Source organism: Ambystoma mexicanum, chromosome 3q (genome assembly GCF_040938575.1).
Source record: "Ambystoma mexicanum isolate Mex_15411 chromosome 3q, UKY_AmexF1_1, whole genome shotgun sequence".
In the NCBI taxonomy this organism is placed as follows: Eukaryota; Metazoa; Chordata; class Amphibia; order Caudata; family Ambystomatidae; genus Ambystoma; species Ambystoma mexicanum.
This window is the reverse complement of record NC_090926.1, coordinates 640789984-640813712: the sequence shown is the minus strand read 5'-3', so window position 1 is coordinate 640813712 and position 23729 is coordinate 640789984. Positions and strand designations below refer to the sequence as shown.

At 52.5% G+C, this 23729-nt stretch overlaps 1 protein-coding gene across 5 annotated transcripts in view; it reads right to left on the bottom strand.

Annotated features, from left to right (window-relative positions):
* The window catches only part of FOXK2 (forkhead box K2), an 833912-nt gene that overhangs the window by 381835 nt on the left and 428348 nt on the right, over positions 1-23729 (bottom strand). For all 5 annotated transcript variants that reach the window (XM_069654528.1, XM_069654525.1, XM_069654526.1 and 2 more), the window contains one exon: positions 13623-13769. In XM_069654528.1, coding sequence (XP_069510629.1) covers positions 13623-13769 — 147 coding nt within the window. The remainder of the gene's footprint in view (positions 1-13622; positions 13770-23729) is intronic.

Here is a 23729-nt window from a genome sequence, read left to right as displayed (position 1 = left end):
GGAGTCTAGTTTGAGTTCTGCCCCATGGGGGTTCTTCTGGGTATCCCACCGAAGGATAGTGACTTGTACCGATTCCCCAGAATGTGGGAAGCTAGGTTAACGGGCGAGTAGACTGGCAGTGGCCCAAGAATAGAAGAAAAAAAACGTTACCGGTTAAGCAGCACTGGCTCGAGGTGGTTTGGGACACTGGTTCGCCAGAGAAGCGGACGTCAATGGTACACAACGATATGGGTTCCTGTAAGCAGGATTGGGGCATGTTCACTCAGTTCTGGGGAGGTAAGAGATTTCAAGGTGAGGCTGATTCGTCCTCCATTAGAGCGGTGCAACCGTAGAGAACAAGAGCATGAAGAGGAGATGCTGGGTAAAAACGTTATGGGACTTGGCAAGGACGGGAACAAGTACGGAAAAGATGGGCAATTGACCCGGGATGGCAAATGCCCCGAGTTTTTTGTTTGTGGTTGTTCCCACCCTCAACTGAAGTTCTGAGGTGGGGAGGTTCAGTAGATTGCTAAAGTCATGCAGGTTGCTTATCCTGTACAACTGTAGATCTGTTTAAACCCGATACCCATCACATGTACCTCATGCGGTCATGTTGATCTATGTAGTTTTAATTATATTCCAGGGGTGGAATGTGTTGAGTTTTGTAATCATGAGAAAATTCAATAGAAATAGGTTTAAAAAAAGAGAAATTGTTATTTTAGGAGCAATGTTTTTTCAGCTGTATTGATCTAAAAGGGTATTTATGGCTCACTGTAAAGACATGAAGCCCACTTTGGCCATCTCAGTAAAGCACAAATGTTAGTGCATACTCTTGCTTTGATCGTACAAGAGAAATTGACTGATGGGAAGTGCAGAGAGCATAGGTAAGGTAATGGGTTTATCCACACATGCGCCCTGCACGTTTTTCTGGCTTTTTAAACTGAACACCGGTTTGTTACACGCTTTGGTTCAGTTCCATAGTTCAGGAACAGACCCCAGAAGTACTGTGAAAAGGGGGCAAAACAGAGATCAAAGGTACTAACATACAAAATAAACATTTGAAGCAGAGGGAGAGTTTTGGCTATTTGGATTAAAAGTTAAAAAGCCATGAGGAAAATCTAAAAGTAGTCAAATGAAAGTCAGGAAATGTGAGGCACCAAAAAAGTTGAGGCCCTTTCTGGGCAAACAAATGTGCTCCCATGTTCTGAGATAAAACCACATATGAAAGTGTTTAGGCAGTGTAAGGTTGCAGAAGGAGATTGACACATGTGGCATGATTATTGCTATTGACTATAATTTGAGAAAATAAAGAGAATACCTAACTTTCCCCAGCAATAAGAGGAGTTTCCCTGTCTGAAATAAAACGCTCAAGGTTGTCTCAGAATGTCTGTGTAAATCAATAGTAAACCGTCCTGTGTCAAAAAAGCCTATGTCTGTCCCTTACACTGAATACTAAATACGAGATAAAGGTGACCCTCCTTGGTCGAGAAGAAGGACTCCCTTCTTCTGGACCGGGGATAAAAGTTAATTTCCACATTTTGGCTTCTTAGGGGAATGGCTCCCTTCCCTGGGTCAAAACTGTTCAACACAAAAGGCAAAGTTCAATCACTTCTCCTTGGCAGTCGCAATGCCTATATCTTAACACTATCAGATGTCTTCATAACTTTGGTTAACAGGTGAATGACTCCCTTCTCCTGGTATCTCGCCTGCCACGTACTGCCTTGAGGAATAGAATGGATGACACTTCATTGTTTCTCGTCCTTTCATTGGGGATTTTCAGAATTGCCCTTAATTATAACATATCTGCTATTTGGATTCTCTGGGACATTGTCTGTGAGGCGGTTGGGGGCTCTCACGTTCCCCCATATTTCTATGTACTCTTACGTCCCCGTCCCCTTTCCTCCATACTGCAAGGGCGTCCCTTCCAAGGGACGGGAGACGGAACCTTTTCACCAGAAAAAACCTTATTCCCCTTTAAATTTAGAGGCGCGCAGGGGTGCGGCCCTGGGAGCATGCGCTGCCCTGACTCCACCCTGCAGCACCACACCTCAGTCCCCTTTTCCACGTCGACGGGAACAGGTCGAATTCACCAGCGCTCCTGGGTTTGGCTTCGGCCAGGTCATTCCATGCACGGATACTTCTTCTCTTAGTTTATCATTCAAGTACTCGGTCCTCAGGCGTCACGCCCCTCCCCGGCGTATGTCGTCTTCTACAGGGTTCAGCAGGTGTCCATCCTGCGACGGGCTATTCCCAACCAACGACCCCCACGCCCTCTGCCTACGGTGCGTTGGCCCCGACCACGACTGGCAAGCTTGTGGAACGCTCTTTCCTCGAGGTCTTTGAAGAACAGACTGGCCAGGTGGAGGGAGCTCTTCCACAGATCGCCTCGAGAGGACCTAAAGGACTTAGTCTATCATCGATCCAAGCCCAATGTAGGGCCGCTCTTTGCCAGTGTACCCTGCAAGGGAGACTCCTTCCCAAGGACTCCCACGCGCGGGAGGGTCTGCCTTGGTCCAGGTACGAGCACAAGTACCGAGGCTGTTTCAGCTACCGGCCGACAGGCCGAGGGATCAGTAGATCCTCCTAGTGACGGTACGGAGGGACCGGAAGGTTCTTTTACCGGGTCTTCAACCGAGGGGCTACGCCCTAGTACCGGCATCATGCCAGAGGGGGCGCCTTTACACAGTTCTACCGGCAGATCCGCCGAGGGCGCAACACCTATCGGGCCTCTGCCTGAGGAAAAGGGTAGGCCCCATGATCCACACAAGAGCCCCGGACGGTATGGGGCCCAGTGTGATGCTGGAAATGCATCGGAGGTACAGGGCCTCTGTATCCTTGTCCTTTACTGCCTTTCCATCGTGTGTTCTGTCGTGTTTTCCATGCAGGAGTTCATGTGGACTCCTGGCGGTGCAGCTCTCTTTTGGTTTGGTGAACAGACCCATGGGATACCCTTATGGCACCCATGGGTGGGGGTACAACCCTGTGCCCCTAGTGTATGTTTTTGGGCACCAATGGGTGGCCCGCAGAGCAGGGTATGGGCTGGTGGCAGCTCCATGCTGAATTTGACAGGTGCTCAGAGTATCCTCCATTTTGGGATACCCAGGCCCTGCCATTGGAATCAGTTGATTCCTGATGGAAAACAAGATGGCCCCTGTGGCCTCTTGCTTTCTATTGCCTGTTACCTTGTTTTCCCAAAGTCCTGGGAAGCCCTGACTCTGTCCCTTCCCCCTGACTGGCTGTTGGGTGGAAGTTCCATATATGGTGGTGGTGGTGTGAAGTCCAGTCCAGACCTGCTGGAGCCTTCCCAGTGACTATGTTGTGGGTACGCCCGGTGGGTGGGATCTGGGTGAATGGAGTGTGTGACCAATATGCACTTCTTGTTGTGGCTGTCTGGTTTCTGGTATGAAAGACAAAGACTGAGACAGCCCTGCCCAAAACTGGCCTGAATGCAGTGTGTAGTGTTGAATGGCTGGGTACTTGTCCCAATCCACATTCCTTGTTGTGAGTGTATGAGAGGGAGGAGGATGGCCTGAATGCACTGTGTGCCTGATTGGCTGACTGACGGCATGAATGCCCTTCTGTATGATTGGCTGCTGAGTGTGACCCAGCAGTGTGGATGAGAGACAGGATAGTATATCTGGGGACCTCCACCACTGGAAATTGTTCAGGAGCTGTGTCTACACTTTAAGAGTAACTGGAACTACTGATCCTCGAAGCCCAGCTGGAAGAAGACGACTTGCTGTTGCATTTGCTTCAACCCGATCTGAAAGCTGCCGAATTTGAAGACTGATCCGAGAGAGGACCTGGTAAGGCGCCCTCTTCCCGTGCTCCGAGGGACCATCGAGCACCGCTGACCTTCGCCGAAGCTCCCTGGAAGTCAGACCCTCGAAAGGCTGCCGACCGGAGACAGGACCGCCGAGGAGATCGAAGTGAAGCACCCGGACTTCGCCGCCGTCGAAGTCCATTGCCGTCGACCAGGGTTTGCAGGTTTGTGTAACCGCTGGAGGCCCGTCGAAGTCGTGTTGCCCCAGAAGAGGGGACCGCTCCTTTGCTTAAATACTGAATCGAAGGACTCCCTTGTCCGCACCGACGACCGCTTTATCCTGCCGGAGAGAGTCAAGGCCGCAGACGCGCTGAGGAGAATCCGCCGGTGGGTTTCCCACCACCTGAAGGCCCCAAAAACTTCGATGACTTGACGCCATTGCTGGGCCAAAGTTCTTTAGAAACGCTTTGCGGTCCTGAACAATCAATCGCTGAGGTGCCCCGCACACCTCACCCTCGCAGGACGTCACCGACAAGCACCGCCTGGATGGACGTCGTGGTCTCGGCACCCTCGAACTTCTCGTCGACGCCAAGTTCACCCTCTTCGACGCCTCTCGACGATCCGGGACTCCTGCTTTAAAGGGAGTCACTCAGGATCCATCAACGCTTCTTAGAACAACTCTGCCCCACCCGGTACATGGGGGGGGGGGGGTAAAAACATTATAGGAGAAAGTAAGACTTATTGATCAATATATGGACTGGGCTTGCGCTATATCTTTATTTTACAGGTTGCCCAGGTGGGGGGGGGATCTCCACACAGAACTCTGCTTAAAGGTAGAGGCCAGTAATCGGCCTATTGTTTCAACCATCTTGCTTTTCCTCCTTTCTCTACTGCTGGTTTCCTTGTTATTGATCTGTGTGACATTCTGACAGTATATTTGAAGCACTTTAATGAGATCTGATAATCTTGGTGGTATCACTTTAGAATTGTATACATTTGCCATTGTTGATTTCTGAGTACAAAGTGCGTTATTGTGATAGTGTACATACCTTTGAATATTAATTATATAAAGACTGAGTTTTCAGTAATACAGTGTGTGGACATTCCTTTGTGGGGGTTCGGGGACTACACTGTACTTAAGAACCAGCCTGCATCACCTCCTGAGAAGCTAGGCCTTGATTGCTCGACTACGTTACCAATAAAAGAGAATCATGGCTGGGGTCCTCTGTGCCTCTCCTCTACCATATAGAAGTACAGACACCCCCCTCCGGTATCTTTACACCCAGCAACACGACGCAGGCACATGGAAGGCAGCTCAACAAAATGGCTGCCACGCCAGAAAATCCAGACATCCGGCCGACGCCCCTACAAGGAAGGCAGGTGGAGGACCGTGTGTCGAGGTGGGACTGGTATCAACCAGGTATGTGGCCTACAGCTTACCCTTCCTTTGCGCAAGCCAGGTTTCCGCTGCGTCCATACGGATAGGGCACACAACACCTCTAGCAGCCCCCCGCTACCCAGTCAGTACCCCTACCACCAATCCAGCCTGCAAGGACAGGTTCCTCGGGCTCATGAAGTCTCCACAGATGGGGTCATCCTTAGGGACGCTATCAGGGACTTGCTCCCCCCCAATGGCTCTGGTGCTGCAGGCTCCAGTACAGGCCCCTCCGGTCCCGGTCCCTGTTCAGCCTCAGCAGCCTGCTGCGGTCCCCCAACTGATTGGGCAGGCGGTTCCGTACCAGCCTCTGCTGCAGCCTCTGGCTCCCGCACCTCAGCCCGCAGCTCCTAGCACCCCCACCCTCCGGTGCAGGATCCGCAGGTGGATACAGATGAGGACGACCCAGACACGTCATCTTCAGCCAAGGCCTTCCATGAACGTCTGTCAGAGTACTTGGACCTTCCTCAACCCGAGGTCGAGCAACCAGCAGAGGGGGTCCTCGCAGAAGTCCTCACGCTACGTCCCGTTGCCACAATGGACATCCCGATGCAGAAGGATATAGTTGCCCTGGCCAAGAAGTGTCAGCTCAAGCCCCAATCAGCCCAGTCAGTGAATAAACGCCTGGACGCCAAGTACAGGCAGATGGAGGGGGGGATACACTCTTATCCTCAGCCACACTCCTCTGTGATATCTGCGGCATCACTATACTCCAGGCCTCTGTCGTCCTCAGCCGCCTCCTCTGTGGCGCTGCTAGGCAAGGAGGCGAAGATGTTGGAGGCGTACGGGAAGAAGCTGTATTCCAACGAGTCCTTAGACCTGCGTCAAGCCAACGCGGATGCCATGCTGCCAGCCGCTAACCAGAGGATCTGGCGGGAAATTGCTGATTTCCTCCCAGAGCTTCCGGCACAGAGCCAATCAAGATTGAAGGCGGGATTGGTGGAGGCCAAGATTGTGGCCCAGGACATCATGGAGTCCTCCGTGGCCAACATGGACACCTCTGGCCGTGCCATCTGTATTGCCACGTAAATGAGAACGACCTGGCTCTGCGCTACGAAGTTCAACCCGGATGTCCAGGAACGCATTCTAGATCTTCCGTTCGAAGGGGGTGACCTCTTCCACTCCACAACGGACGAGGAGCTGGACAAGAAGAAAAACAGCTCTCAAACGGCCAAGTCTTTACCCATCCTTACAAAGACCAAACAGTCCCCTCTGCCTCAGGAGCTTCAGAGGGAAAGAAGGCATGACACGCCCCTTGGGGTCCACGTGTCTTCAGTGGGGGGCAGGCTCACTCTCCATGCACATTTCTGGAGCCAGCATTTCTCACAGACCCCTGGATCCTCTATGTAGTCTCCACAGTGCACCGCCTCCCTATCCCATCCTCTCCTCCCTCCTCCTCCTCCTCCTCCTCCTCCTCTCCACAGGTTGGGACAGCAATTTTTGGCAGAGATCCGGTCGCTCGTCGAGAGCCAGGCAGTGAAGGAAGTCCCAGTCTCCCAGCGAGTCTTGGGCTTTTACTCAAGGATTTTAGCCATTCAGAAAAGGAAACAGGCGGGCCAGAGAGTTGTGCTGGATCTTTCCACCCTCAACCTCTCCTTACCTCTACAGAAATTAAAGACCTTGGCTTGGTGGTACCAACACCTACTGGGTCTCATGGCAGCAGTACTCTTCGCCGTCCCACACACGAGACTCAGGATGAGGAGGATGCAGCTGCACTTTGCAGCATCTTGGAACCAGGAACGGGGCCATCAGTCAGAGATGATCAACGTTCCCCCGTCACTTCACCCAGACCTTACAGGGTGGTCCAGGAACTGCAACCAGCGGACGGGCATGCCTTTCCGGCAACCTACACCACAGATCACCATCACCACAGACTCCTCTCTCGAAGGGTGGGGGGCCACTCTGGACAACCACTGCGTCCAAGGCACCTGGACCCAGCAGGAGTGCCACATCAATTGACTGGAATTGAAGGCCATCTGGCTGGCGCTCAGGTCCTTCCTTCCAGTGATCGAGGGCAAGGTCGTCCTCATTCTGACAGAGAACTCGACCAGCATGTTCTATGTTAACAAGCAGGGAGGTACCAGATCCCCCACCCCACTGTGCAGGCTCGCAGTCAGCATATGGGTGTTGGCCCTGGAGAACATCTAGCTCATGGCGGTCCACCTGCCTGGGGTATCCAACCTGGAGGCAGACAGGTTCAGCAGACTGGGAGCAGACAACTACGAGTGGCAGTTGAAGGACCTAGTGCTGCAAAAGATCTTTCGCAAATTGGGTCATCCTCAGGTGGACCTCTTTGCCTAGCAGGGCAACAGGAAGTGCCAGCCGTTCGCCTCCTGGCAGGGCAGGGTCCGGGCTCCCTGGGCGATGCCTTTCAGATCAGGTGGGACGGCATGACAGCATACACCTTTCCGCCCACTCCCCTGATTCACAGGGTGATATGCAAGATCAAGGAGTCTCGCCTCCTCCGCATCATCCTAATAGCTCCATGGTGGCCAGCCATGCCATGGTTTTCAGAGCTCCTCAGTCTCTTGGAGAGGCATCCCATTCGCCTGCAGACTGGCCCAGCACATCTGCTGCCGCAGCAAGGGGGCAGGGTCATCCAACCCGCACCAGAGAAATTAGCCCTCACAGCGTGGTTCCTGAACAGGTCACGCTAGGACATCTCAGCCTCTCTCAGGCTAATCTAGAGATAATACAGGGCACCAGAGGCAAATCTACCAGGGCCCAGTATAAAAGCAAGTGGACCAGGTTCTGTTAATGGGCAGACTTGAAGGGCTTCGACCCTCTGACATGTTCCCTGGACGACATGCTCTCTTTTTCAGCGCTTCTCGCACACTCAGGTGCGCAGGTGGACACTTGCTGCACCTACCTGGCAGCCATTGGGGCATACAGAAACTCGTCTGAGGAGAGTTTATCCTCTTCCAACCAGATTGTCAAGAGACGTTTGATGGGTCTCGTCAGGTCTCGCCAGGCTCTATCCACCCATCAAGAGGGCACACCCTGTGTGGGACCTCAACATAGTCCTGGGCACCCCGGCGCACAAACCATTCGAAACAATGGCGTCGGCGGACATCAGGCTGGTCACCATTAAGACAGCCTTGTTGGTCGGCCTCAACTCGGCTCGCAGAATCAGCAAAATCCAGGCGCTAGTTGATTCTGAGCCATACACTACGTTTCACAGGAACAAGGTGCACCCAGCTTTCCTAAACATGGAAATTGTGCTGCCTACGTTCTCCGATCATAAAGACAAGGCACAGAGAATCCTCACTGCTTGAGGTCAGGCATGCACTGAAATTCTACTTGGACAGGACAAAGGGCTTCCGCGAGTCGGATGCTCTTTATCACCTTTAGAGGTTCAAGACCCCGGTATCAAGCATCCAAGGCCTCCATAGCCCATTGGATGGTCGCAGTCATCAAAGAAGCCTATGAGGGACAGCATAAGCCACTTCTGGACAACATGCATGCCCATGCGGTCAGAACCAAGGCAACTGCCATCGCCTTCCAGCGGCATATCCCCTGGCAGGTCATAAGCAGGGTGGCCACCTGGGCCAAAACGATGAATAAAAGGTGCGCTCCTTAAAACCCAAGCAGGGTCTGACCTTCCTGGCTATCCGGCCCACTGTAGCTCTGTACAGCAAATTCGACCAGAGGAGGGGTACTGGCTTGAAGTTTGGGCGAACTGGTTGGTCCCACCAGCTCAAGGGAAGAAGTTTCCTGGAGGATCTTCTCTGTCGGAGTTCGAGGATTCAAACCTGCAGCAGGGCTTCACTGGGCGGTTCAGTTGTGTTAGGGGTCCTCTTCCATCAGCTCCTCCTAGGTTCTTTCGTTCCAGTGGCGAATCTGCTCTTCCAGTCCCAGAGACCTGCTTTTTATGCAGTTTTTACCCATTCAGACAGCCTGGATGTCAATCACACAGCAGGGGTGACAGCCCCCTGACCAATCAACCATGAGTGTGACTTGGGTTACCAAGGGATCCCATGGCAGGGGTCCGAAGACCCCCTCTCTCACATCCTGCGTACCCAGACTTTCAGGCGCCTAAAGGAGGGCTTCTGTGCAGAAGCCCGCGAAAAGACAGTGAACAAAGGGACCAAACCTGGGTTGGCTTGCAGAGAGAAACACGAGAAAGACTTTACCAAAAAGAAATGGCGACTAAACCCAGCTGGAACAATATTAAAATCAATATGTCAAGCGGGTTTAAGTGCGAGGCTAATATAATAGTCTAAAACAATACCATGGTTATATAACTTAACTGCGGTAGGAAAAATAGGGTAGTTACCACTGTCACCAGCAAAGTCTTAATGGAAAGGGAGCGAAACAATGCAGCAAGAGGTACAGACAAAAAAGGGATAAGAATTAACCCTTTCCAGTACTCCATGTAAAAGACTAATAAAGTCAATGGCAACTTTACATGTTCTGGGAGACAGTAGTCAGTCCCAGAAAATGGAGTCAGAGTTGGTAAGTCTAAAAGATAGCCCTGTGTTACTGCACTGAGGGTGCTGTGTAACACAAGAAAGTGGTGTCTATGGAGTAGGTGAGGCTCCATAGCCCAAGATCACACAAAATGTCAAATACACATAGCAAAACACATGTAAGAGTGGGAAAAAAGGCTCACACTCTTTCCAGGTGAAAAAAGTAAATCCTAGAAATCCAGCAAAGCTGCTGAGGGACTCATTAAGTAAGGGAAATCAGCCATTTATGAGAATTCTCCCCAACAGTAGGGTTCCCCCAATTATAACCACTTTTGGCAAAGGCAAATTGCTGATCGGAGGGGACTTTAACCTCACCCCGGACCCAACCATCAACAAGACTCTGCCGCCTACCGGACCAGACTTCTCGAAGGCACTGGGATTCACAAAATTCCCCGAGAGAGACGGGGATAATCGACGCATGGAGTCTGGCTAACGACAAAGCACTTGACTACACCTTCTCTCATGTCCACAGGGGTCTTTCCAGGATAGACGACCTACTGTTCTCAAGTGTTTTGTTCCCCTGCCTCACAGACATCCACATAGGGTTGAGGGTAATTTCTGACCAGGCCCCAGTAGTAGCACAACTGCATAGGGAAGGTCTACCAAGATTGCCGGAAAGGGCCTGGAAATTACAGGACTACCTCCTCTTGGACATGGCAGACAGCCAGGAACTATTGGAAGCCCTGGTCAACTACTTCACAGAAAACGTGGGTAAAGATTCCACAGGGGCGATGGTATGGGACGCTATGAAGCCAGTTATCCGTGGAGTGGCCATGAACTGTTCGGCAGAACACAGGCGCAGACACCAGCTCTGGCTGGGGGAACTAGAAACAGCAGTGGCAGAGAAAGAAGCAATACACAAAAAGTGCTAGCGGCCAAGTCATGTCCTCTAAATGCACCCAGCGGACAGGACGGCCCGAGCCTTAACATACACGAAGCAGTATTACTACCTGAACAGCAACAAGGCCAACCGTCTGCTTATGCATAAGCTGAAGAAACTTCACACCAGGAACAATATCACAGTCCTACAGGACCGAGAGGGAAAACCCTGCTGCCTGGATGCCGAAAAGCTAGCCCATCCTGACTGAGCACCACAGGGAAGTGATGTCAGGGGAGCCCACAAGGGTGGAATTACATGCCGAGTATCTGCAAGCGGCTCCGAAGCTGTTTCGCCACCCACGGATGGACTCCCTGCAAGATCCCATAACCCCGGAGGAGGTGGCCGAGGTGATCTGTTCCATGAAGAATACAGCTCCGGGCCCGGATGGTTTGCCCGCACCATTCTATAAGAAGTACGCTCACATCCTGGCCCCCCACCTGGCATCTTTGTTCAACACCTTCCTGGAAACAGGCTCGATCACCCCTTCCATGGAAGAATCTATCACGATCCTGATCCCGGAACCCTGCTCATCGTATCGCCCCATTGCCCTTCTGAATGTAGACTCTAAAATATTCTTGAAACTCATGGCACGTAGGCTCGCTGGACTTCTCCCAGATCTCATACACCCAGAGAAGACTGGCTTCTTACCGGGCCGCAACACCCAGGACAACATCAGGTGGACCCTAAATGTCATTGAAACGGCCAACAGGACTGGAGTGGAACTGGCGGTGGTGTCGCTCGACGCACACAAGGCGTTAGACATGCTGGACAAAGGCAAATTATCAGCACCCCACCACATCCCTCAGAATCAACGGAGCAATGTCCCTCAAAATAGAGATCACCAGAGGCACACGCCAGGAATGCCCCCTATCACCTCTCACCTTCGCACTGTCAATGGAGCCGTTCGCTTCCAGGGTCTGCCAGAGCTCCGCGATACGTGGACTCTAGGTCAAGAAGGAAACGTATAAAGCACCCCTGTACGTGGACGACGTGCTGCTGACACTTACCCAGGCAGGCACATCACTGGCAGCGCTAGGGGAGGAGTTGGAGATCTTTAAAGCAGCATTCAGGTTCACAATCAACCCCAAGAAGTAGGTAGCACTGGGCATCAACATTCCCAAAGTAAGGCTAGACTATCAGCCAGCCTCCCAATCCCATGGGCCAAATCACACCTGAGCCATCTGGGCGTCCGACTACCTAAGCTAGCGGAACGCACGTACAAACTGAATTTCCCATCCCTATTCAAGGAACTGCAATCTGACATTACCGCTGGCAAAACCAGGAGATATCCTGGATGGGGATCACGGCACTAAAAATTAACCTGATCCCCAGACTGCTCTACCACAGTCAAGCTCTCCCAGTGTCAGTCCCCAAGAAAGCTAGCAGATACCACAAGGAAACATGCTGAAATTCATATGGCGGGTGGGGGGGGTCCAAGAAGCCACGAGTTGCCAGGAAGGTCCTGCTCAGAAGTACCGGATCGGGTGGCCCTGGAAATTGAGAGATACTGTCTGGCTGCTCAGCTCTCGGCAGCTTTCACATGGCAAGCGGTCAGTAACAAACCCCGATGGCTGACGGAGGAAGACTGGAGCCACTACTCACTGGAATCCCCACCACATATCACTTGGCCCAAGAACCCTCCAAACACTGGGCCTCATGTCAACCAGGAACATGGTGAACAGTTGGAAGCAAGAGGCTAGGAAGTGGAACTGCAAGAGCACAGTTTGCCCCCTGTCCCCGATCTGGGAGAACCCGGACTTCACTCCTGGGATAGGGCAAGGGGACTTCCCCAAATGGAAGGCAGGCGGCCTGAAGAGGGTGGCGGACTTCTTTGAAGGGGACACCTTACTTTCGAGGACTGTAAAAGAAAATTTCAGGTCCCGGAAAGCAAGAGGTTCCGATATGCCCAAATTCGACACTGGCTGTCTCACGACCCAATGAGGATGCAAGGACACCGAGAACTCACAGCGCTGAAGCAAACACTAACAGCAACCCTGCCTAGGGGGCGGGGGGGAGATGATCTCAATCCTGTACAGGCTGCTAGACAGGGTTGACCCAAATTCGAAGGAGCCCTACATGGAACGGTGGGAACGGGACATTGGCAGAGAACTAGACATGGCTAGTTGGAACCGCATTTGTACAAGAACCGACAAGACCTCCAAGTGTGTCACAAACAAAGAGGGGGCTATCAACGTCTGTTACAGGTGGTACGTCACACCGGAAATCCTACACAAGGGCAACCCCGCCATACCACCACACTGATGGAGAGGCTGCGCGGACACAGGAACACTGTTCCACCTGCTCTGGGCATGTCTCGAAGGCGGAAAGATTTTGGAAGGAAGTCCTGGAATAGATCAGACTCATCACGGGCCTAACAATCCCGTGGGATCCGGGAATCGTCCTACTGGGTGACACGGGAGGGACAACTGCCGATGTCAGTCTGGCGGCGCTCTGCACGCACTTACTCACTGCAGCCAAAAACTCAGTCGCCAGGCTGTGGAAACTCCCAGAGGGTCCAGCGATCCCCGTGTGGTGGGTAAAATGCTGGGACATTGCAGCAGCTGAGAAAATGACAACCCTCCGCTTCGGCAACAGAAGTTTTACAGCATTTGTTCACCATTTCTAGACTATGTAGAGAAATTCCCCGGGGTGGCCAGGCAGCCACCGTCTCTCCGCTGGCTGTCAAAAATTGACTAGTCCTCCCCCCTCCCCCCCCCCAGTTAGACAGTTTCCGCCTAGAGCACCGCCCTCATCGAAAGCACCCCTGCACCAACGTCCCGAGACTGCAGCAATCCCCTGCCCGGAACACCCCGGTGACTCCTCCCTATTCCCCCCGCCCCCGTGGAGGCCAAGTAGACTGGTTTGTTTACATGATACCTTTAACAGGTTGAGAATGTTGAAGCTTTTATTACCTATAAATGCCAATAAAAAGTATTATTGAAGAAAAAAAAAAGTGTGGTACATATGGAACTCATGCAGAAGATGAATCTAGGGAATCAAGGAATTGCATACATTCGGTACTTAAACAATATGAAAGTGTAGAGTAGACCGATCAACAGATATCCTATTTACATCAATGAAAATCAAAACATTTACCTGCCAGCCCTTGTCTGCTGTCCTGTAGTATGGATAGTTTTTAGTTATATGCATATAAATTCCATTTAACGTAAGCTGTTTGTCTGGTGCCATTGTAATTGCTTGTACAATCAATTGTGCATAGGAATAAGGAGGCTTTGAATCATCCTGGATAAGAAAAGGAAACCATGCGTTAAAAAAAATTCTAAGCAAGACATATGTTAAAGTGCTGATCTTTGCTTGAATGTTAAAAAATAAATGCTGGTCATGGAAGATCTTAACCTTGTGTACAGACTTTTAATGTTAGGCTGCATTTACTGGTAGACAGTTTCCGTAGCAGGCTGCAGGTGGATTCTCCTCGAAATAGAGTTACTACCCGAAACACATGCTTTTTAAAAAGCAGAGTGAGCTCCAGCGTCAATCGCAGCCTACTGCAGAGATTCTGGTGCGCGCCTGGCAGCCTACTGCAGAGATTCTAGTGCTAGCAATAACAGTCAAAGGAGGTAGCATGGAATGACTTCCCACTTCCAATCTGAGTTTATATCTGGATAAATGAGCAATTAAACATTAGGATAGTGCACTATTTAAGCTAATTAAGCAATAAGCCCTGAGTCGAGGAGGTATTACTGAGTCAGGTAATGCCCCAGGGCCTATAGTTACAGGCCCGAGCAAAAACAGAGTCTGTTTTCCCTTTCCATGGCAGCCATTCATAATGAATGGAAAAAAGGAAAAGAAAATGGCTGCCATGGAAAGACTAGAAGGGACGTGTAGTCCCTTCTCCCTTTCTACGACAGCCTGTCGCGGATCAGGCACGCTGGGGACAGAAGTGTTCCCAGAACGTTCACTGCCGAAATGGGCCGAAAAGCAAGTAAGTGAGGTTGGGAGGGCAAGGTGGAGGGACGGGGGGGACACTTGCGTGAATTTACAGCGGGGGAAGATGGCAGTCTCCAGTTGTGTGGCGGCTCAGAGGGGGGGATTACCCTGTTCAGAGCCTCCTCATTGGCTGAGGTGCAGCCACATCCCCCACCAGGGACAAAGGAAAAGAACGTCTGGAGAGGGATTCCCGGTCGGGTAACCCCCGGCAAGGGCCAATCAGATTGATTGCTACAATCTGTTTGTCCCTCGACGGGTACTAATTTGCAATAAAAGACAGTCATTCGCGATTTGGCATCACTTCATTGAGTATGAAGAAACAGACTCCTCAACTTGCGCAACTAGGTCTGGGTGGAATTGCAGAGGGCAGAAAGCAAATAGGTGGCTTCCACACCTGGAATTCTCACTACCCCAAAACATAATTCTTAGAATTCTGTTTCCATTGTCAGTCATGGGAGAGTACCATGATGAACTTGAATGGGTGAAATGCTAAGCAGTCTGCAAATCAAGAAACCAAAACGTTCTGCAATACAGAAGAGTCATGAATGGAAGTTTTTTCAATCAAACCATGTTTGGAAGGTTTCTCTGAAACATTTGGCTGAGTGTTTGAAAAGACCAAGCCAGTAGTGTCTGGACAGAGCCTCCACCAATTTTGTCAAAAACACTGAATTGTAGCCTGACAGAGCAGCGAGACTTCACTCTTATAAGGGTATAGGCGGGTATCAAAAGTACAATTAGGCCTATTGTTGAAATAGTGTTCTAGAATCTGGCTTTGACAGATTTTAAAATGCCACCCTAGTTACAGTGAACAAGGAACTGAGATGTTAACCAAAACCCAATCAATGTAGCAATGGAGAGCAGTCAAGGCTTATTCTTAGGAGAGTGAGAGGTGCCATCAATGAATTCCCACAGTATGGCACACAATTTAATTTAGACAGTCATGTATCAAAATACATTTATTGAATATAGGCCTCCTGAACACACAGGAAAAAGAATCCAACAATTAGTATCACGCAACACTTGGAAACAAATATGGAAAAAGTTACTTACCTGTAACTGTTGTTCTCCAGCATGGGTCTGGCATGGATTCACATGCTCATGAATATTCCTCGTCGTCAGGCTGGGAATCCTCGGTAAAGAAAAAACCAGTATCAGTTTCGTTTCTGATCTGTCTTTCATAGTAGTAACCAATCACTGATCTCTGCGTCATACTGACCACAGCCAATGACTGCCCTCTACCTAAGCCCCGCCTCTGGCAGCCATCTTCAGATTTGGTAGCAAGTGAAGTGGCAGTATGACCAAGTGAAGAGCCGCAGAGGGGTAGGCGGGAGGGTTCGCATGTGAATCCATGCCAGACCCATGCTGGAGAACAACAGTTACAGGTAAGTAACTTGTTCCTTCTCCAGCATGGGGTTTGGCATGGATTCACATGCTCATGAATAAAGAATACATAGCAGTACACACATGCACAACCACGGGAGGTGGCAAAGGCTCAACATTAAGCATCACATCAAACTCAACATTAAGCAAATCTTACCTCCTCACCAGGCTCACCTTAGGCGAACAGGTTGCGCAGCACTGCTTGGCCGAACCTGGACTCCTCCCTGGAATCCCGATCGACGCAGTAGAATTTCGTGAAGGTGTGCGTCGACCTCCACGTAGCAGCCCTGCAGATGTCCAGCAAGGGCACACCAGATAGTACGCCGTGGTAGCTGCGATCGCTCTGGTGGAATGGGCTCTCGGACGGCCAGGCAGGGGTCGGTTTGCCAACCGATGACAGTACATAATACAGCTGGAGAGTCATCTGGAAATGGAAGCCTTCGAGAGAGCCTTCCCATGATTGACAGGTCCAAAGTTCACAAAGAGTTGTGACGTCTTCCGAAAACCCTTTGTGCGGTCCACGTAGAACTTCAGCGCTCTAGCCACATCCAGCGAGTGCAAAGTCCTTTCAGCCGGCGACAAAGGCGACGGGAAGAAAACAGGCAACACCAAGGGTTCGTTGAGGTGGAAGTCCGACGGCACCTTGGGCATGAAGGAGAGGTGCGTCCTGAGCACTACCCTCGTGTCGTGAAAAGTCAAGTATGGGGCCTTGCAGGAAAGGGCCTGGATCTCTCCCACCCGTCGTGCGGAGGTGATGGCCACAAGAAACGCTGTTTTCCACGACAAGAACTTCAACGGAGCCGAGTGCAGAGGCTCGAACGGAGGTCCCATGAGCTTGGTCAGCACCACGTTGAGCTCCCACGCCGGGGCCGGGGCCTTCACCGGCGGGAACGATCTGAACAGTCCCTTCATGAACTCTTTCACCAGACGATGAGACCACAAAGACGTCCGCCCCGTGGTTCTGGTGTATCGGGAGATCGCAGCAAGATGAATCTTGATGGACGCGTGCGCCAGCCCAGCTTTGGCCAGCGTCAGTAGGTACGGCAGTACTTGGGGAGCCGTAATCCGCAGAAGGTTAATCTTCTGTGCGTGGCACCAGACAGAGAACCTCTTCCATTTGTGTCCGTAGCATTTAAGAGTTGAGGACGCCCTGGCCTTTGCAAGAACCTCTCTGCAGTCGGCCGGTATGTCGTATCCTCCAAACTCCAAGGCCTGCAAGTTCAGCGACTTCGGGTTGTGATGGAGGATGGCGCCTCCTTCTCTGGAGAGCAGATCCCCGTCCACTGGCAGCTTGATTGACGGGGACGCTGACAAGTCCAGAAGGTCCGGGAACCATATCTGCCTCGGCCACGCAGGTGCGACGAGGCTCATCCTGCACCGTGACCTCTTGAGCTGGTTGAGCCGGATCAGCAATGGCAATGGAGGGAACGCGTATAGAAACAGGCCCTCCCAGGGGAACGAGAAAGCATCGCCCATGCTCCTCGGCTGGGGAAACCTGCTGGCGAACCTCCGGCACTTGGAGTTTGTCGCTGTCGCGAACAGATCGATCTGTGGAGTGCCCCACCGTCGGAAGAGGCGGTCCACTAGATCCTGTCGTAGTTCCCACTCGTGGCACGAGCGCAGCTCCCTGCTGAGTGAGTCGGCGATGGTGTTTTTTATCCCTGCCAGATGAAACGGCACCAGAAACATCCTTTGGGCGACGGCCCAATGCCACAGATCCTGCGCCTCCCTGGACAGGGCTGGGGACCTGGTTCCGCCCTGTTTCCTGATGTAGAACATGGTGGTGGTGTTGTCGGTGAAGATCACCACCACCTTGCCCTTGAGGGACGGAAGGAAGGACCTGAGGGCCCAAAACACTGCACGGAGCTCCAGGACGTTCATATGGAGGGACTTCTCCGTCGGGAGCCAAAGGCCTCTCGCGTGCAGATTTTCGGTGTGCGCTCCCCACCCTTCCAGGGAGGCATCCGTGGTCACTGTCTCCTGGTGGCCGGGGGTCTGGAAGTCCATGCCCGCCGTCAGATGTGCACGGGTGCCCCACCACCGGATTGCTCGTCGGAAACTCTCGTCGAGTGTGATCCTCTCCTCGAAGCTGCCCGTCGTCTGGATCCAGCGCGCGTCCAGGAACTCCTGCAACGGGCGCATCCGGAGCCTGCACAGGGGGATGAGGTAAATGCAAGAAGACATCATTCCGAGGTGGGACTTGATGGACCTCACTCTGGCCGCGTCCGCAACCAGCATCCACTGCACCTTGCCCAGAATGGCCCTCGTCCTTTCCTCCGACGGAGAGGCCAGAAGCGACACTGTGTCGAGCTTTGCTCCCAGAAACAGTGCGTCTTGCGCGGGCACCAGGTGGGACTTGGCGTAGTTTATGGAGAATCCCAGGTCCGTGAGAAGTTGGACGGTCCTTGCCGTGTGCTCCACAGCGAGCTCCCTCGTCTTGGCTCGGATGAGCCAGTTGTCCAGGTAGGGGTAGATGTGGATCCCCTCTCGGCGCAGCTGCGCCGCCACCGGTGCGAGGTACTTGGTGAAAACCCTGGGTGCCGACCTTAGTCCGAAGGGAAGGGCTCTGAACTGATAGTGACGCCCTTGGACCACGAACCTGAGAAACTTTCGGTGTCCCTTTAGGATGGGAATATGGAAGTAGGCATCCTCCAAATCCAACGACGACAGGAAATCACCCTCCTCCAGCTGACCCAGGACGTGTTGGAGGGTGACCATCCGGAACTTCTGTGCCTTGATGAATTTGTTCAGTCGTCGTAGGTCCAGGATGGGACGCCATCCTCCCGTCTTCTTCTTCACGAGGAAGTATCTTGAGTAAACTCCGGAGCCCCGAAGCCTCTTTGGGACGAGCTCGATGGTGCCCTTCCTGAGCATCGCCTTTACCTCCAAGAGAAGTTGAGGGACGTGATGTTCTTTCCTGGCCACAGGGGGGACGCTCGGGCACCTTTTTTGAAACTCGAGCGCGTGACCCTGGGCTAGGGCGTCCAGCACCCAACGGTCGGTGGAGATGGACTCCCACACGCTGACGAAGCTCGCCAGCCGGCCTCCCACAGGGGTGCTTCGGTGGGGGCCCGACCCCACGGCCGGTTCAGTCCTGCTTCGACGAGGCTTTGCCGCCTTGACCTCCTTGGCGACGACGGCGGGGTCCGCCTGACTTGTCTCGTCCCCTGTAAGCTTCCTGCGACGACGAACGGGCCGCTTGACGGTAGGTGGAAAATCCGCCGCCGGAACCTCTGGAGGCACCCTGTTTGCCTCCGCCGCTCCGAAAGGGCGGCCGCCGTTGTTGGAGAACCCCAAGAGCCCGGGCCGTCTCCGTGTCTGCTTTGATGGCTTGAAGGGAATCGTCCACTGTTTTCCCAAACAGGTTGTTTCCATCGAACGGCATGTCCAAGACTCTGGTCTGCACGTCTTGACGGAAGTCAGTATCCTTGAGCCATACACGCCGCCTAAGGCACACGCCGTTGCCCAACTGGCGAAATCCAGTGTCAGCTATGTCCGTCGCAATCGTAATGGCGTGGTCCGACGCCACCTCTCCTTCCTGCAAGATCTCTAGGGCCTCCGCCCTCTTGTCATCCGGTAGGAAGTCCAGCAGGGGGGCCAGTTTGTACCACAGCTCCCTGTCGTAGCGGGCTACGATAGCCAAGGCGTTGGCCGCCTTAATCGTCGTCGCTGCAGACGAGATGACCCTGCGTCCCATCGTATCCAATTTCTTTCCCTCGCCGTCCGGCGGGGAAGTCGATGTAGAGGCCGCACCCCCCCGCTTTCTTCCTGCCCGCCGCGGAGACGACGGAGTCCGGGGTCGGCTGTGCCCGGAGGCACAAGGGGGCCGCGTCCGGGACCCGGTACTTCTTCTCGTACCGATCCCTTCTAGCCAGCGTTGTGGATGGGTTCTTTAGGAGGGCAAGGCCCTCATCCCAAATATCGTCCAGTAGAGGCACGGAGAGGACCGTCTTCCTCTTGGCCTCGCGCCGTTGATAAAGGAAACCTTCCTTCCTCTTCTCTTCCGGGCAGAGCTGGAAGAGCTCGGATGCCCTGGCGATCATGGAGTGAAACGATCCAATCTCGTCGGGCGGGGATGCCCGGGTGGGAGGTGACGACGGCAGATCCTCGTCGTAAACCTCGTCGTCCGTACCCGTCGCGGCCGTGTCAGTCCCTGTGTCATCCCCACGAGTCGTGGACGGGGAGGAGGGCTGGACGGGGAGATGGGCTGAACAGGGCGCGATGGCTGAAAAGGAGGTGGAGGATGAATCCTTCTTTTCTTAGGGGGAGGGCTCCCAAAAGGGACTGGCTCTGGGTCCCCCGTCGGGAGCGGTTCCTCCGCTGGTAACGGCAGTCTCGTCCTTATCTCCGAGCATAAGGACTGTATAGCCAACAAAATGGCCGCCGAGTTGTCTTGCGGCGCTGGTTGAGGGGAGTCCGACGGGCGGTCAGGGGCCCCGTTGGCACCCTCGACGTTATCGTCGTCTCCTATGTCGGGATCCCTCCCGACGGGCTGGTCTTCTTCCACGCCAACGCCGTGGCTTAAGACCTCAATCAGCTCTTCCTCAGAGGTTGAGGCCGAATCCACGACGACCTCCTGCCCCCCCTTTTTCTTCTCCGTCGGAGGTTTCATGGGGGTCCTGTCGATGGGCATAAAAGAGGACTCCCTCCGCGGTGGCAGGGAGACTCTGAGCCCCGAGGTCGCCACCACTGTTGTAGCCTCCACAGGCTGAGCCAGGGCCGCTGCGACTGTCTCGATAGAGGCCTTGGCCGGATGGATTAAGGCTTTCACCACCTTAGGTGCGCTCACCGCCTTCTCCTTGGGGGGAGGGACACTGCCTCGCTGCCCCTCCGATGGGGCCTTCGAGCTTGACCGGGGCCTCTCCAGGAGCTTCGCCGGGTGCTCGGCCTTCCTCTTACCCGAACCAGAGCGTTGGCTCGTGGTTGATGGTGCCGGGGAGGATGCGCCCTGCCTGGCGCCCGTAGAACCCGACCGTTCGGCGCTCCCGGTGCCAGCGGACTCGCGGTGCTTGGCCTTGTGTTGGACCCCCGTCGCCGGGGCGTCCTCAAAGGTCTTAGAAGACCGCTCAGATTTCCTCTTCTTCTTCTCGCCTGACGGGCTCTTCCCTTCCAGCCAGTTGGCGAGACGTTGATGGCGGTCCTTCATGGTCCGCTCCGACATATTGCCGCAAAACGCACAGTCCTTCTCCACGTGCGTCTTGTCCTCATGTAGGCAGTAAAGACAAAAGGAGTGTTCGTCCTCCTTAAAGACATTTTGAAGCTGGCATCCAGGGCAGACCCTGAACAGCTTTCCGGGCGTCGAGCTTCCCTTCTCCTGGGCCATGTCCGAGATGGGCCTGAGAACTTCTGGAGTCCTCCAAAAGCGTGGCTCGACGAAATCTTCACCCTTGAGGGGCGTAGACGAATCCGACACGGGTCCCCGTTGATCGGATGAAGAAACGGTGGAGCTTGAGGCTCTTTTTGACCGAAAAATCAAAGTTTTTGAGAAAAAACGTGAAAAAATAGCACTAACGCTCGAGAGCAATAGCACGAGGATCCCAACACTTGAACGTGCGGTAAAAATCTGAAGATGGCTGCCAGAGGCGGGGCTTAGGTACAGGGCAGTCATTGGCTGTGGTCAGTATGACACAGAGATCAGTGATTGGTTACTACTACAAAAGACAGATCAGAAACGAAACTGATACTGGTTTTTTCTTTACCGAGGATTCCCAGCCTGACGACGGGGAATATTCATGAGCATGTGAATCCATGCCAGACCCCATGCTGGAGAAATACGGTCACCACAGTTTCAAATACATTAAATAACTTTGTTAGAAAAAGAAGGTACATAATTTAGATGCAGTCAAAGAAAGAATCAGATCAGAAGACAATAGCCCAACTTAAGTCCAAACCCAAGATGTATGGGGCCTTATGCCCAAAAGCCACAGGAGCCACAAGGTTTCTCGCCAGAATGTAGTCTCTGTACTAAGTTCAATACACTTGTGTTGATGATTGTTTAAAAGTTCTTCAACAGTTTTATCAGAAGTAAAAACACTGTTTCCTTTCTTACAGACCCAACTCTAACCCAGGGACAGGATACTCAGGTTCGACAGGCAAAAGGTGCGTGGAATGGAGGACCGGTCGGGTGAGGGGGAACACCGTTTACTCAGGCGTCCTTCAAGTTGCAGAAAATGCTCCAGAACAGGATTCCTTGATTTTGGGAAGCTGAAATTTGGATAGAAGGAGACTTCTGACAAGTTGAGCGACCAACGAAATGCCGGACTCAAATGCTTAACGGCAACGTTTCTGGTGTGGTAGAGCACAAAAACACTAGTCAGTCCACCGGGCAGTCCAAGGAGACTTACAAAGGCTCAGAAGGGCAGGATCCTCGAGAAGGCTTCCAGACTGGTTGGTCTCACTAGTCCAAGAACTGACGCACCGCTCAGGGTCTTTAGGGATCAGACAGAGGAGCAGGGTTTCACCAGGCTGCCTACTGCAAGGGGTGTTGGGCCACTTCAGGAATTGTTTTTGGATCTTCAGCAGGCTGCTCTTTTACAAGGGATTCTTGGCTCCAACGATCTGAAGAAATGGCTGCAGAGGTCCTCTTGTTATCCAAAATCCGAACGGGAAGCAAGTCCAAGCCCACCAATGGTAAGGATCTGGACCATTCGAACAGCCAGTAGTTGTCCATCAGGGACAACTTCTGGTTTCACATGTGTCACACCCCCACACTTTGACACCAAGGACGCAGAGTGGGACTAGACAGTGCCACCCTCTTCCTGGGCCACACATACACAAAAGCAGCACTAGCCCACAAAAGCAGGAACTTTCCCTGACCTGAGAAGGCAGGAAGAAGGCCAAAGTACAATATGGCCAAAGAACAAGGTTCCGACGCCCATACAGTATGGAGGAAAGGGGACTATGGACTAAGAGTACGTTAGTCACTACGGTGAGTAACTTTAACTCATACACCTATTCACCCTCTCAACACACCCATTTGATTCAGGATTATAAAGAGCCGCTTTCTTATGTTTAACACCAGACTTCTCTAAATACTTCTCAAAACTTCCTCCTGCAAACTGTGGACCATTGTCTGTCAAATGCTCTCAGGAATGCCTTCCCGAGAAAATACCTCTTGTAACTCCCTCACCATAACTTCACCTGAAATCTCTCAATACTAAATTCACACCTACGGGAAAATAGATCCACAACCACAACAAATTTCTCTCTTCGATAGCCAAGCTCCACTGGACCCAAAATATCCATAGCCACAACTTTCCACACTCCCGAAGGAACACCAAACTCCAACACAGGTTTTCTCGCTTCTTCTCCTTTTCCCACTTTGCTGCACATCTGACACTCTAATAACCTTTCAACATCCCTGTCAAAGTCAGGCCACCAGTAATCACTTTGCAAGACGGCCTTAGTCTTGGTAATTCCCATGTGACCTCCATGGGCTAAATCTACAACCCCATCGCGTATCCCCTTGGGAACTACAGCAGGCTCCCATCTGAATACAACACCGTCCACTACACTCCATTCATTCCTCACTCCCCAAAATTGCTTTATTTCTTAACCAAAATCCACCCCTCTTGGCCACGTACCCGATTCTACATACGCCTTAACCAACTACAAAACTCGGTCCTTGCCAGCCTCCTCCAACCACTCCTCTTTAGTCACTATCCCCTCTGTATTGACAAATACCATTTCCATCTCGTCTCCTTTGTACTCATCACTCTTTACCCTCAATCTAGACTTTGCCCGGAACAACCTCAACTATAAAACTAAGGCACTGCATCCGCGTGAGCCATCCAGCTACTCTCCTAGACACTTTGTCTAATGCCTTATTCTCCAATATTTTTTTCAAAGGTGTGTGGTCCGTGCGTAAAACAAAAT